The 13,444-nt window shown below is 49.0% G+C and overlaps 1 protein-coding gene across 1 annotated transcript in view; it reads right to left on the bottom strand.

The window, feature by feature from the left end:
- Positions 1-469: 469 nt before the first annotated feature.
- alp3 (alkaline phosphatase 3) overlaps positions 470-13,444 on the bottom strand; it is a 28,155-nt gene continuing 15,180 nt past the window's right edge. The window contains exons 9-11 of the mRNA XM_046296370.1: positions 10,382-10,573; positions 8,694-8,810; positions 470-996 (exon numbers count right to left, since the gene is read on the bottom strand). Coding sequence (XP_046152326.1) covers positions 683-996; positions 8,694-8,810; positions 10,382-10,573 — 623 coding nt within the window. The 3' untranslated portion in view covers positions 470-682. The remainder of the gene's footprint in view (positions 997-8,693; positions 8,811-10,381; positions 10,574-13,444) is intronic.

Here is a 13,444-nt window from a genome sequence, read left to right as displayed (position 1 = left end):
CTACGCGAATAGTGGATTATCCAATGACACATAAATACAATGGCAATAGTTTTAAGGGTGTCTACAACTACAAGGAAATTACCTGATGCTTTGAAAAAAAAGAGACAATTGGGTGCAAGGAGGGTCCGGTCACTCGTAATAGCCAAACTCTGCAACAGCTGAACACAATAATTACAATAATCTGTCATTATGGGACGGAAATATGTGATCTTTAAATATTGTGCATTATTAATTGGCTGCTGTAGTAATGTCATCAAACACTTGCAGGCCTCGATCCTCAATTAGCGACGCAGATATTAGAATAGGAGATCAAACGGCTTTGGCCGCCAGGGGGGAACTAGTCATTCCCCAATCCTAATCCTTCTATGGTTTCATCACACTGTTAAATAGGCCTATAGCATTTTTCTCTGACTAACCAATGTATTATTATTGACTCAGAGCTGAAATTAAGACAAAGTTGGCAGAATGGTTATCTTCTAGTCCATATACTTTTTATTAGTGACAAATCTATTATTTATTTAAATATAAACATATACAAATCAGGAGTATTGTCATAATTGACATAATTTGACAAAATCATTTTGGCACAGAGCACTTTTTTGTTGAAGAGGAGTAGCAAAACAAATGGACCTCTTTCATTCTCTCTTTCTGTCCCTCCCTCTTCTCCACCTCCACCAGTCTCTCAGTGCAGCACGGCAGCCAGTAGGGCAGTAACCAGAGAGATGGAGGATACCTGGGATGGTGCACTGTTCCTATCATCATCAGTAGCAGTGACGAGGATCCTCTTGGTATTGGTGTGTTGAGGTCTACTTTCACAGTGCCTGAGGTCCCGTCCTACACAGCCAGCATAGGCCATGGCATGGGCCAGGTAACTCTGCTCCTGGACCCCATGGAAGAGGTGGGCCATGGGGCCACGGGCCAGCACTGCCACATCTTCCCCACCATGGGTCTCTGTGTCCAGGGGCACCGCAGACAGCTGCACGTAGTCCTTCGACTCTGACCAAGGTGAATAAATATGTGAATATGGACTGGAGAGATAAACATTCTGCAGGAGTGATATTTATCAAGAAGGCCACAGGACAAGGAAGGAGTGTACAGAGAGGAAAGCTACAGGACAAGGGAGGAGAGTACAGAGAGGAAAGCTACAGGACAAGGGAGGAGAGAACAGAGAGGAAAGCTACAGGACAAGGGAGGAGAGAACAGAGAGGAAAGCTACAGGACAAGGGAGGAGAGAACAGAGAGGAAAGCTACAGGTGAAGTGAGGAGAGTACAGAGAGGAAAGCCACAGGACAAGGCAGGAGTGTACAGACAGGAAAGCTACAGGACAAGGGAGGAGAGAACAGAGAGGAAAGCTACAGGAGAAGGGAGGAGAGAACAGAGAGGAAAGCTACAGGAGAAGGGAGGAGAGAACAGAGAGGAAAGCTACAGGAGAAGGGAGGAGAGAACAGAGAGGAAAGCTATAGGTGAAGTGAGGAGAGTACAGAGAGGAAAGCCACAGGACAAGGGAGGAGAGAACAGAGAGGAAAGCTACAGGAGAAGGGAGGAGAGAACAGAGAGGAAAGCTACAGGAGAAGGGAGGAGAGAACAGAGAGGAGGGCTACAGGTGAAGGGAGGAGATAACAGAGAGGAAAGCTACAGGTGAAGGGAGGAGAGAACAGAGAGGAAAGCTACAGGTGAAGGGAGGAGAGAACAGAGAGGAGAGCTACAGGTGAAGGGAGGAGAGAACAGAGAGGAAAGCTACAGGTGAAGGGAGGAGAGAACAGAGAGGAGGGCTACCGGTGAAGGGAGGAGAGAACAGAGAGGAAAGCTACAGGTGAAGGTGAGGAGGAGGACAGAGAGGAAAGCTACAGGTGAAGGGAGGAGAGAACAGAGAGGAGAGCTACAGGTGAAGGGAGGAGAGAACAGAGAGGAAAGCTACAGGTGAAGGGAGGAGAGAACAGAGAGGAGGGCTACAGGTGAAGGGAGGAGAGAACAGAGAGGAAAGCTACAGGTGAAGGGAGGAGAGTACAGAGAGGAAAGCCACAGGTGAAGGGAGGAGAGTACAGAGAGGAAAGCTACAGGTGAAGGGAGGAGAGAACAGCGAGGAAAGCTACAGGCGTAGGGAGGAGAGAACAGAGAGGAAAGCCACAGGTGAAGGGAGGAGAGTACAGAGAGGAAAGCTACAGGTGAAGGGAGGAGAGTACAGAGAGGAAAGCTACAGGTGAAGGCAGGAGAGTACAGAGAGGAAAGCTACAGGTGAAGGGAGGAGAGTACAGAGAGGAAAGCTACAGGTGAAGGGAGGAGAGAACAGAGAGGAAAGCTACAGGTGAAGGGATGAGAGTACAGAGAGGAAAGCTACAGGTGAAGGGAGGAGAGTACAGAGAGGAAAGCTACAGGTGAAGGGAGGAGAGAACAGAGAGGAGAGCTACAGGTGAAGGGAGGAGAGAACAGAGAGGAAAGCCACAGGTGAAGGGAGGAGAGAACAGAGAGGAAAGCTTCAGGTGAAGGGAGGAGAGAACAGAGAGGAAAGCTACAGGTGAAGGGAGGAGAGTACAGAGAGGAAAGCTACAGGTGAAGGGAGGAGAGTACAGAGAGGAAAGCTACAGGTGAAGGGAGGAGAGTACAGAGAGGAAAGCTACAGGTGAATGGAGAGAGAACAGAGAGGACAGCTACAGGACAAGGGAGGAGAGAACAGAGAGGAAAGCCACAGGTGAAGGGAGGAGAGAACAGAGAGGAAAGCTTCAGGTGAAGGGAGGAGAGAACAGAGAGGAAAGCTTCAGGTGAAGGGAGGAGAGAACAGAGAGGACAGCTACAGGTGAAGGGAGGAGAGAACAGAGAGGAAAGCTACAGGTGAAGTGAGGAGAGTACAGAGAGGAAAGCCACAGGACAAGGGAGGAGAGAACAGAGAGGAAAGCTACAGGAGAAGGGAGGAGAGAACAGAGAGGAAAGCTACAGGAGAAGGGAGGAGAGAACAGAGAGGAAAGCTACAGGTGAAGTGAGGAGAGTACAGAGAGGAAAGCCACAGGACAAGGGAGGAGAGAACAGAGAGGAAAGCTACAGGTGAAGGGAGGAGAGTACAGAGTGGAAAGCTACAGGTGAAGGGAGGAGAGAACAGAGAGGAAAGCTACAGGAGAAGGGAGGAGAGAACAGAGAGGAAAGCTACAGGTGAAGGGAGGAGAGAACAGAGAGGAAAGCTACAGGAGAAGGGAGGAGAGAACAGAGAGGAAAGCTACAGGAGAAGGGAGGAGAGAACAGAGAGGAAAGCTACAGGTGAAGGGAGAAGAGAACAGAGAGGAAAGCCACAGGTGAAGGGATGAGAGAACAGAGAGGAAAGCCACAGGTGAAGGGAGGAGAGAACAGAGAGGAAAGCTTCAGGTGAAAGGAGGAGAGAACAGAGAGGAAAGCTACAGGTGAAGGGATGAGAGTACAGAGAGGAAAGCTTCAGGTGAAGGGAGGAGAGTACAGAGAGGAAAGCTTCAGGTGAAGGGAGGAGAGTACAGAGAGGAAAGCTAGGGGTGAATGGAGAGAGAACAGAGAGGAAAGCTACAGGACAAGGGAGGAGAGTACAGAGAGGAAAGCCACAGGTGAAGGGAGGAGAGAACAGAGAGGAAAGCTACAGGTGAAAGGAGGAGAGAACAGAGAGGAAAGCTACAGGAGAAGGGAGGAGAGAATAGAGAGGAAAGCTACAGGTGAAGTGAGGAGAGTACAGAGAGGAAAGCCACAGGACAAGGGAGGAGAGAACAGAGAGGAAAGCTACAGGTGAAAGGAGGAGAGAACAGAGAGGAAAGCTACAGGAGAAGGGAGGAGAGAATAGAGAGGAAAGCTACAGGTGAAGTGAGGAGAGTACAGAGAGGAAAGCCACAGGACAAGGGAGGAGAGAACAGAGAGGAAAGCTACAGGTGAAGTGAGGAGAGTACAGAGAGGAAAGCCACAGGACAAGGGAGGAGAGAACAGAGAGGAAAGCTACAGGTGAAAGGAGGAGAGAACAGAGAGGAAAGCTACAGGAGAAGGGAGGAGAGAATAGAGAGGAAAGCTACAGGTGAAGTGAGGAGAGTACAGAGAGGAAAGCCACAGGACAAGGGAGGAGAGAACAGAGAGGAAAGCTACAGGAGAAGGGAGGAGAGAACAGAGAGGAAAGCCACAGGACAAGGGAGGAGAGAACAGAGAGGAAAGCTACAGGTGAAGGGAGGAGAGAACAGAGAGGAGAGATACAGGTGAAGGGAGGAGAGAACAGAGAGGAGAGCTACAGGTGAAGGGAGGAGAGAACAGAGAGGAAAGCTACAGGACAAGGGAGGAGAGTACAGAGAGGAGAGCTACAGGTGAAGTGAGGAGAGTACAGAGAGGAAAGCCACAGGACAAGGGAGGAGAGAACAGAGAGGAAAGTTACAGGTGAAGGGAGGAGAGAACAGAGAGGAGAGCTACAGGTGAAGGGAGGAGAGAACAGAGAGGAAAGCTACAGGTGAAGGGAGGAGAGAACAGAGAGGAGGGCTACAGGTGAAGTGAGGAGAGAACAGAGAGGAAAGCTATAGGTGAAGGGAGGAGAGAACAGAGAGGAAAGCTACAGGTGAAGGAAGGAAAGTACAGAGAGGAGAGCTACAGGTGAAGTGAGGAGAGTACAGAGAGGAAAGCCACAGGACAAGGGAGGAGAGAACAGAGAGGAAAGTTACAGGTGAAGGGAGGAGAGAACAGAGAGGAGAGCTTCAGGTGAAGGGAGGAGAGAACAGAGAGGAAAGCTACAGGTGAAGGGAGGAGAGAACAGAGGAAAGCTTCAGGTGAAGGGAGGAGAGAACAGAGAGGAAAGCTACAGGTGAAGGGAGGAGAGTACAGAGAGGAAAGCTACAGGTGAAGGGAGGAGAGAACAGAGAGGAGGGCTACAGGTGAAGTGAGGAGAGAACAGAGAGGAAAGCCACAGGTGAAGGGAGGAGAGAACAGAGAGGAAAGCTACAGGTGAAGGGAGGAGAGTACAGAGAGGAAAGTTACAGGTGAAGGGAGGAGAGAACAGAGAGGAAAGCCACAGGAGAAGGGAGGAGAGAACAGAGAGGAAAGCTACAGGTGAAGGGAGGAGAGTACAGAGAGGAAAGCTACAGGTGAAGGGAGGAGAGAACAGAGAGGAAAGCTACAGATGAAGGGAGGAGAGTACAGAGAGGAAAGCTACAGGTGAAGGGAGGAGAGTACAGAGAGGAAAGCTACAGGTGAAGGGAGGAGAGTACGGAGAGGAAAGCTACAGGTGAAGGGATGAGAGAAAAGAGAGGAAAGCTACAGGTGAAGGGAGGAGAGAACAGAGAGGAAAGCTACAGGTGAAGGGAGGAGAGAACAGAGAGGAAAGCTACAGGTGAAGGGAGGAGAGAACACAGAGGAAAGCCACAGGTGAAGGGAGGAGAGAACAGAGAGGAAAGCTACAGGTGAAGGGAGGAGAGAACAGAGAGGAAAGCTACAGGTGAAGGGAGGAGAGAACAGAGAGGAAAGCTACAGGTCAAGGGAGGAGAGTACAGAGAGGAAAGCCACAGGTGAAGGGAGGAGATAACAGAGAGGAGAGCTACAGGTGAAGGGAGGAGATAACAGAGAGGAGAGCTACAGGTGAAGGGAGGAGATAACAGAGAGGAAAGCCACAGGTGAAGGGAGGAGAGAACAGAGAGGAAAGCTACAGGTGAAGGGAGGAGAGTACAGAGAGGAAAGCCACAGGTGAAGGGAGGAGATAACAGAGAGGAGAGCTACAGGTGAAGGGAGGAGATAACAGAGAGGAGAGCTACAGGTGAAGGGAGGAGATAACAGAGAGGAAAGCCACAGGTGAAGGGAGGAGAGTACAGAGAGGAAAGCTACAGGTGAAGGGAGGAGAGAACAGAGAGGAAAGCTACAGGTGAAGTGAGGAGAGAACAGAGAGGAAAGCCACAGGTGAAGGGAGGAGAGAACAGAGAGGAAAGCTTCAGGTGAAGGGAGGAGAGAACAGAGAGGAAAGCTACAGGTGAATTGAGAGAGAACAGAGAGGAAAGCTACAGGTGAAGGGAGGAGAGTACAGAGAGGAAAGCTACAGGTGAAGGGAGGAGAGTACAGAGTGGAAAGCTACAGGTGAAGGGAGGAGAGAACAGAGAGGAAAGCTACAGGTGAAGGGAGGAGAGTACAGAGAGGAAAGCTACAGGTGAAGGGAGGAGAGAACAGAGAGGAAAGCTACAGGTGAAGGGAGGAGAGTACAGAGAGGAAAGCTACAGGTGAATGGAGAGAGAACAGAGAGGACAGCTACAGGACAAGGGAGGAGAGAACAGAGAGGAAAGCCACAGGTGAAGGGAGGAGAGAACAGAGAGGAAAGCTTCAGGTGAAGGGAGGAGAGAACAGAGAGGAAAGCTACAGGAGAAGGGAGGAGAGAATAGAGAGGAAAGCTACAGGTGAAGTGAGGAGAGTACAGAGAGGAAAGCCACAGGACAAGGGAGGAGAGAACAGAGAGGAAAGCTACAGGAGAAGGGAGGAGAGAACAGAGAGGAAAGCCACAGGACAAGGGAGGAGAGAACAGAGAGGAAAGCTACAGGTGAAGTGAGGAGAGTACAGAGAGGAAAGCCACAGGACAAGGGAGGAGAGAACAGAGAGGAAAGCTACAGGAGAAGGGAGGAGAGAACAGAGAGGAAAGCCACAGGTGAAGGGAGGAGAGAACAGAGAGGAAAGCTTCAGGTGAAGGGAGGAGAGAACAGAGAGGAAAGCTACAGGAGAAGGGAGGAGAGAATAGAGAGGAAAGCTACAGGTGAAGTGAGGAGAGTACAGAGAGGAAAGCCACAGGACAAGGGAGGAGAGAACAGAGAGGAAAGCTACAGGTGAAGGGAGGAGAGAACAGGTGAAGGGAGGAGAGAACAGAGAGGAGAGATACAGGTGAAGGGAGGAGAGAACAGAGAGGAGAGCTACAGGTGAAGGGAGGAGAGAACAGAGAGGAAAGCTACAGGTGAAGGGAGGAGGGAGGAGAGAACAGGTGAAGGGAGGAGAGAGGAAAGCTACAGGTGAAGGGAGGAGAGAACAGAGAGGAAAGCTACAGGTGAAGGGAGGAGAGAACAGAGAGGAAAGCTACAGGTGAAGGGAGGAGAGAACAGAGAGGAAAGCTACAGGTGAAGGGTGAAGGGAGGAGAGGTGAAGGGAGGAGAGAGCTACAGGAAAGCTACAGGTGAAGGGAGGAGAGAACACAGAGGAAAGCTACAGGTGAAGGGAGGAGAGAACAGAGAGGAAAGCTACAGGTGAACAGGGAGCTACAGGTGAAGGGAGGAGAGTACAGAGAGGAAAGCTACAGGTGAAGGGAGGAGAGAACAGAGAGGAAAGCTACAGGTGAAGGGAGGAGAGTACAGAGAGAACAGAAAGCTACAGGTGAAGGGGGAGGAGAGAACAGAGGAAAGCTACAGATGAAGGGAGGAGAGTACAGAGAGGAAAGCTACAGGTGAAGGGAGGAGAGTACAGAGAGGAAAGCTACAGGACAAGGGAGGAGAGTACAGGAAAGCTACAGGACAAGGGAGGAGAGGAAAGCTACAGGACAAGGGAGGAGAGAACAGAGTGGAAAGCTACAGGACAAGGGAGGGGAGAACAGAGAGGATAGCTACAGGTAAGGGAGGAGAGTACAGAGAGGAAAGCTACAGGTGAAGGGAGGAGAGTACAGAGAGGAAAGCTACAGGTGAAGGGAGGAGAGAACAGAGAGGAAAGCTACAGGTGAAGGGAGGAGAGAACAGAGAGGAAAGCTACAGGTGAAGGGAGGAGAGAACAGAGAGGAAAGCTACAGGTGAAGGGAGGAGAGAACAGAGAGGAGAGCTACAGGTGAAGGGAGGAGAGAACAGAGAGGAAAGCTACAGGTGAAGGGAGGAGAGAACAGAGAGGAAAGCTTCAGGTGAAGGGAGGAGAGAACAGAGGAAAGCTACAGATGAAGGGAGGAGAGTACAGAGAGGAAAGCTACAGGTGAAGGGAGGAGAGAACAGAGAGGAAAGCTACAGGACAAGGGAGGAGAGTACAGAGAGGAAAGCTACAGGACAAGGGAGGAGAGAACAGAGTGGAAAGCTACAGGACAAGGGAGGAGAGAACAGAGAGGATAGCTACAGGTAAGGGAGGAGAGTACAGAGAGGAAAGCTACAGGACAAGTGAGGAGTGTACAGAGAGGAAAGCCACACGTGAAGGGAGGAGAGAACAGAGAGGAAAGCCACAGGTGAAGGGAGGAGAGAACACAGAGGAAAGCTACAGGTGAAGGGAGGAGAGTACAGAGAGGAAAGCCCCAGGTGAAGGGAGGAGATAACAGAGAGGAGAGCTACAGGTGAAGGGAGGAGATAACAGAGAGGAGAGCTACAGGTGAAGGGAGGAGATAACAGAGAGGAAAGCCACAGGTGAAGGGAGGAGAGAACAGAGAGGAAAGCTACAGGTGAAGGGAGGAGAGTACAGAGAGGAAAGCCACAGGTGAAGGGAGGAGATAACAGAGAGGAGAGCTACAGGTGAAGGGAGGAGATAACAGAGAGGGAGAGCTACAGGTGAAGGGAGGAGATAACAGAGAGGAAAGCCACAGGTGAAGGGAGGAGAGAACAGAGAGGAAAGCTACAGGTGAAGGGAGGAGAGTACAGAGAGGAAAGCCACAGGTGAAGGGAGGAGATAACAGAGAGGAGAGCTACAGGTGAAGGGAGGAGATAACAGAGAGGAGAGCTACAGGTGAAGGGAGGAGATAACAGAGAGGAAAGCCACAGGTGAAGACCAGAGTTTTGGTTTCTTACTTGTATCCACTTTACCGATGTCAGGGCGCTTGTTGTCTACGACTTTGTATCCAGGGCCGTTTCCGTACATCAGGGTTGTGTAAGGCAGCATATCCTTCCCATACAGAGGAGATTTCCCTGGCAGAGAGACACACAGTGGGATGAATCACAATGTAAAGGTCTTACACACACAGTAAGAGAATAGGAGTGTGTCCCAAGAGAGCTAGGGGTCAAGCAAGTTGTCTCCAGACAGATGAGATATTAGACTTTCCAGACCCTACTGATGAACTGCTGAGTGTTTCACTACTGCATTAATCACCAAGAGAGAGAGAGAGAGAGAGAGAGAGAGAGAGAGAGAGAGAGAGAGAGAGAGAGAGAGAGAGAGAGAGAGAAGGAGCAATAGAGGGAGGGAGAGGCAGAAAAGGGAGGGAGGGAGAGGTAAGGAGGGAGGGGGAGAGAGGCAGAGAGGGGAGGGAGAGAGAGGCAGAGAGGGGAGGGGGAGAGAGGCAGAGAAGGGAGGGAGAGAGAGGCAGAGAGGGGAGGGAGAGAGAGGCAGAGAGGGGAGGGAGAGAGATGCAGAGAAGGGAGGGAGAGAGAGGCAGAGAGGGGAGGGAGAGAGAGGCAGAGAGGGGAGGGGAGAGAGGCAGAGAGGGGAGGGAGAGAGATGCAGAGAAGGGAGGGAGAGAGAGGCAGAGAGGGGAGGGAGAGAGAGGCAGAGAGGGGAGGGAGAGAGGCAGAGAGGGGAGGTTAGGGAGTGATCTAAGCTGTTTGTTTTACTCTGTAATTGCAGGGGAGAGGAAATGTCAAAGTGCCAGTGGCGTCTCCCAGACGGCGGCTGAGGCCGCCTAGTGGAGCACACCACCACCTCTGATGTCATCACAGCTGTGAGGAGTGACATCTTGGGGAAGGGGGAGGCAGAGCAGGAAGGTGGGGGGAGAGGTGGCAGAATGAGGATGTCCTGTCCACAGATGAGGGGTGTGTGTGTAAAGGGGGAGAGATTCTTATTGCTTCACTACATAAGAGCATTACTAAACCAATGCAACATGACTATTGGTCATTTCATCAATTTAGCATGACCTGACCCAAACTTCTAATCGTGGAACTGTCACGCCCTGGTCAAAGTATTTTGTGTTTATATTTATGTATTGGGTCAGGCCAGGGTGTGGCATGGGGTTTTTGTATTGTGGTGTGTTTTGTCTTGGGATTTTGGTGTTGGTATTGGGATTGTAGCTTAGTGGGGTATCTAGCAAAGTCTATGGCTGTCTGGAGTGGTTCTCAATCAGAGGCAGGTGTTTATCGTTGTCTCTGATTGGGAACCATATTTAGGCAGCCATATTCTTTGAGTTTGTCGTGGGTGATTGTCCTTAGTGTCTTTGTTCCTGTCGCTGTGTTAGTTGACAAGTATAGGCTGTTTCGGTTTTTGTTACGTTTATTGTTTTGTAGTGTTTGTGTTTATTCGTGTTTACGTTGTTTATTAAACATGGATCGCAATCTACATGCTGCGGTTTGGTCCGACTCTCCTTCACACCTAGAAAACCGTTACAGGAACCACCAAAAAAAGTTGACCAAACATTCCTTTAACTATAAAAACACTGTCGTTAAAAAGCCCCATAATCAGAATGATTACTAAAATAACCAACTCTAACTGTATGGGGAAAACAGAAACCATAATCCCTGTAGAAAGTTGTTTTTGTGAGGTCGTTGCTTACCCAGAATGCTTTGCCCTCTAAAGGGGTATCCATTGAAGGTGAAGGCGTGGGAATGGTCAGCTGTCACCAGGGTGAGAGTCTCCTCCTCATTGGTCAGCTCCAGGCCCTTGGCGACAGCATTGTCAAAGGCAACCGTCTCGTGCAACGCCATGGAGGCTCTGCTGGCATGGTGGCCCTGGTCGATACGTCCACCTGACACACACAGAGAGAAAGAGAAGGATGAAGTTACCCATAAACACTGATCTAAGCTCAGTATTTTGGTGTCATCTCTAATGATTTAAGGTTAAGTTTGGGGGAAGTTAAGCTGAACCTAGGTCTGTGTGTAAGGGACAAGGAACCACTGGCTCCGGGAATTCAAATAAAAAGAACACTAATAACATTGGAGTAATGTTGAAATAAAGTTGAAATGACACTACTACATGAGTACCTTAGCCAAGTAAAACCAACCTAGCTGCTGTTCTCTTATCAGTGCAGTCAGAAAGTGGAAAGGAGTTGGGCTAATATGTTGGGTCCCCAGGGAGCAGGAGAAGAGGGTACGGGGCACCATATTCGGTACGTGCAGTACCGAAGAGCCCTTACTGCTGCTCGATCATCCTATTTCTATAACTTAATTGAGGAAAATAAGAACAATCCGAAATTCCTTTTTGATACTGTCGCTAAGCTAACTAAAAAGCAGCATTCCCCAAGAGAGGATGACTTTCACTTTAGCAGTGATAAATTCATGAACTTCTTTGAGGAAAAGATTATGATTATTAGAAAGCAAATTATGGACTCCTCTTTAAACCTGCGTATTCCTCCAAACCTCAGTTGTCCTGAGTCTGCACAACTCCAGGACCTAGGATCTAGAGAGACGCTCAAGTGTTTTAGTACTATATCTCTTGACACAATGATGAAAATAATCATGGCCTCTAAACCTTCAAGCTGCATACTGGACCCTATTCCAACTAAACTACTGAAAGAGCTGCTTCCTGTGCTTGGCCCTCCTATGTTGAACATAATAAACGGCTCTCTATCCACTGGATGTGTACCAAACTCACTAAAAGTGGCAGTAATAAAGCCTCTCTTGAAAAAGCCAAACCTTGACCCAGAAAATATAAAAAACTAACGGCCTATATCGAATCTTCCATTCCTCTCCAAAATTTTAGAGAAGGCTGTTACGCAGAAACTCACTGCCTTCCTGAAGACAAACAATGTATACGAAATGCTTCAGTCTGGTTTTAGACCCCATCATAGCACTGAGACGGCACTTGTGAAGGTGGTAAATGACATTTTAATGGCATCGGACCGAGGCTCTGCATCTGTCCTCGTGCTGCTTTTGATACCATCGATCACCACATTCTTTTGGAGAGATTGGAAACCCAAATTGGTCTACACGGACATGTTCTGGCCTGGTTTAGATCTTATCTGTCGGAAAGATATCAGTCTGTCTCTGTGAATGGTTTGTCCTCTGACAAATCAACTGTAAATTTTGGTGTTCCTCAAGGTTCCGTTTTAGGACCACTATTGTTTTCACTATACATTTTACCTCTTGGGGATGTTATTCGAAAACATAATGTTAACTTTCACTGCTATGCGGATGACACACAGCTGTACATTTCAATGAAACATGGTGAAGCCCCAAAATTGCCCTCGCTAGAAGCATGTGTTTCAGACATAAGGAAGTGGATGGCTGCAAACTTTCTACTATTAAACTCGGACAAAACAGAGATGCTTGTTCTAGGTCCCAAGAAACAAAGAGACCTTCTGTTGAATCTGACAATTAATCTAAATGGTTGTACAGTCGTCTCAAATAAAACTGTGAAGGACCTCGGCGTTACTCTGGACCCTGATCTCTCTTTTGAAGAACATATCAAGACCATTTCGAGGACAGCTTTTTTCCATCTACGTAATATTGCAAAAATCAGAAACTTTCTGTCCAAAAATGATGCAGAAAAATTAATCCATGCTTTTGTTCATATATCCATCACTCATTCATATATCCTTATGTACATGTTCCTTATCCTCTTACACTGTGTATAAGACAGTAGTTTTGGAATTGTTAGTTAGATTACTTGTTGGTTATCACTGCATTGTCGGAACTAGAAGCACAAGCATTTCGCTACACTCGCATTAACATCTGCTAACCATGTGTATGTGACAAATAAAATTTGATTTGATTTGTCACTTCTAGGTTAGACTACTGCAATGCTCTACTTTCCGGCTACCCAAATAAAGCACTAAATAAACTTCAGTTAGTGCTAAATACGGCTGCTAGAATCCTGACTAGAACCAAAAAATGTGATCATATTACTCCAGTGCTAGCCTCTCTACACTGGCTTCCTGTCAAAGCAAGGGCTGATTTCAAGGTTTTACTGCTAACCTACAAAGCATTACATGGGCTTGCTCTTACCTATCTCTCTGATTTGGTCCTGCCGTACATACCTACACGTACACTACGGTCACAAGACGCAGGCCTCCTAATTGTCCCTATAATTTCTAAGCAAACAGCTGGAGGCAGGGCTTTCTCCTATAGAGCTCCATTTTTATGGAACGGTCTGCCTACCCATGTCAGAGACGCAATGAAGACTCATCTCTTCAGTGGGTCATACTATTGAGTGTAGTCTGGCCCAGGAGTGGGAAGATGAACGGAAAGGCTCTGGAGCAACGAACCGCCATTGCTGTCTCTGCCTGGCCGGTTCCCCTCTTTCCACTGGGATTCTCTGCCTCTAACCCTATTACAGGGGCTGAGTCACTGGCTTACTGGGGCTCTCTCATGCCGTCCCTGCAGGGGGTGCGTCACCTGAGTGGGTTGATTCACTGTTGTGGTCATCCTGTCTGGGTTGGCGCCCCCCCCTTGGGTTGTGCCGTGGCGGAGATCTTTGTGGGCTATACTCAGCCTTGTCTCAGGATGGTAAGTTGGTGGTTGAAGATATCCCTCTAGTGGTGTGGGGGCTGTGCTTTGGCAAAGTGGGTGGGGTTATATCGTTCCTGTTTGGCCCTGTCCGGGGGTGTCCTCGGATGGAGCCACAGTGTCTCCTGACCCCTCCTGTCTCAGCCTCCAGTATTTATGCTGCAGTAGTTTGT

This window comes from Oncorhynchus gorbuscha, linkage group LG13, assembly GCF_021184085.1.
Source record: "Oncorhynchus gorbuscha isolate QuinsamMale2020 ecotype Even-year linkage group LG13, OgorEven_v1.0, whole genome shotgun sequence".
Classification (NCBI taxonomy): Eukaryota; Metazoa; Chordata; class Actinopteri; order Salmoniformes; family Salmonidae; genus Oncorhynchus; species Oncorhynchus gorbuscha.
This window is presented reverse-complemented; position numbering and strand designations above follow the sequence as displayed.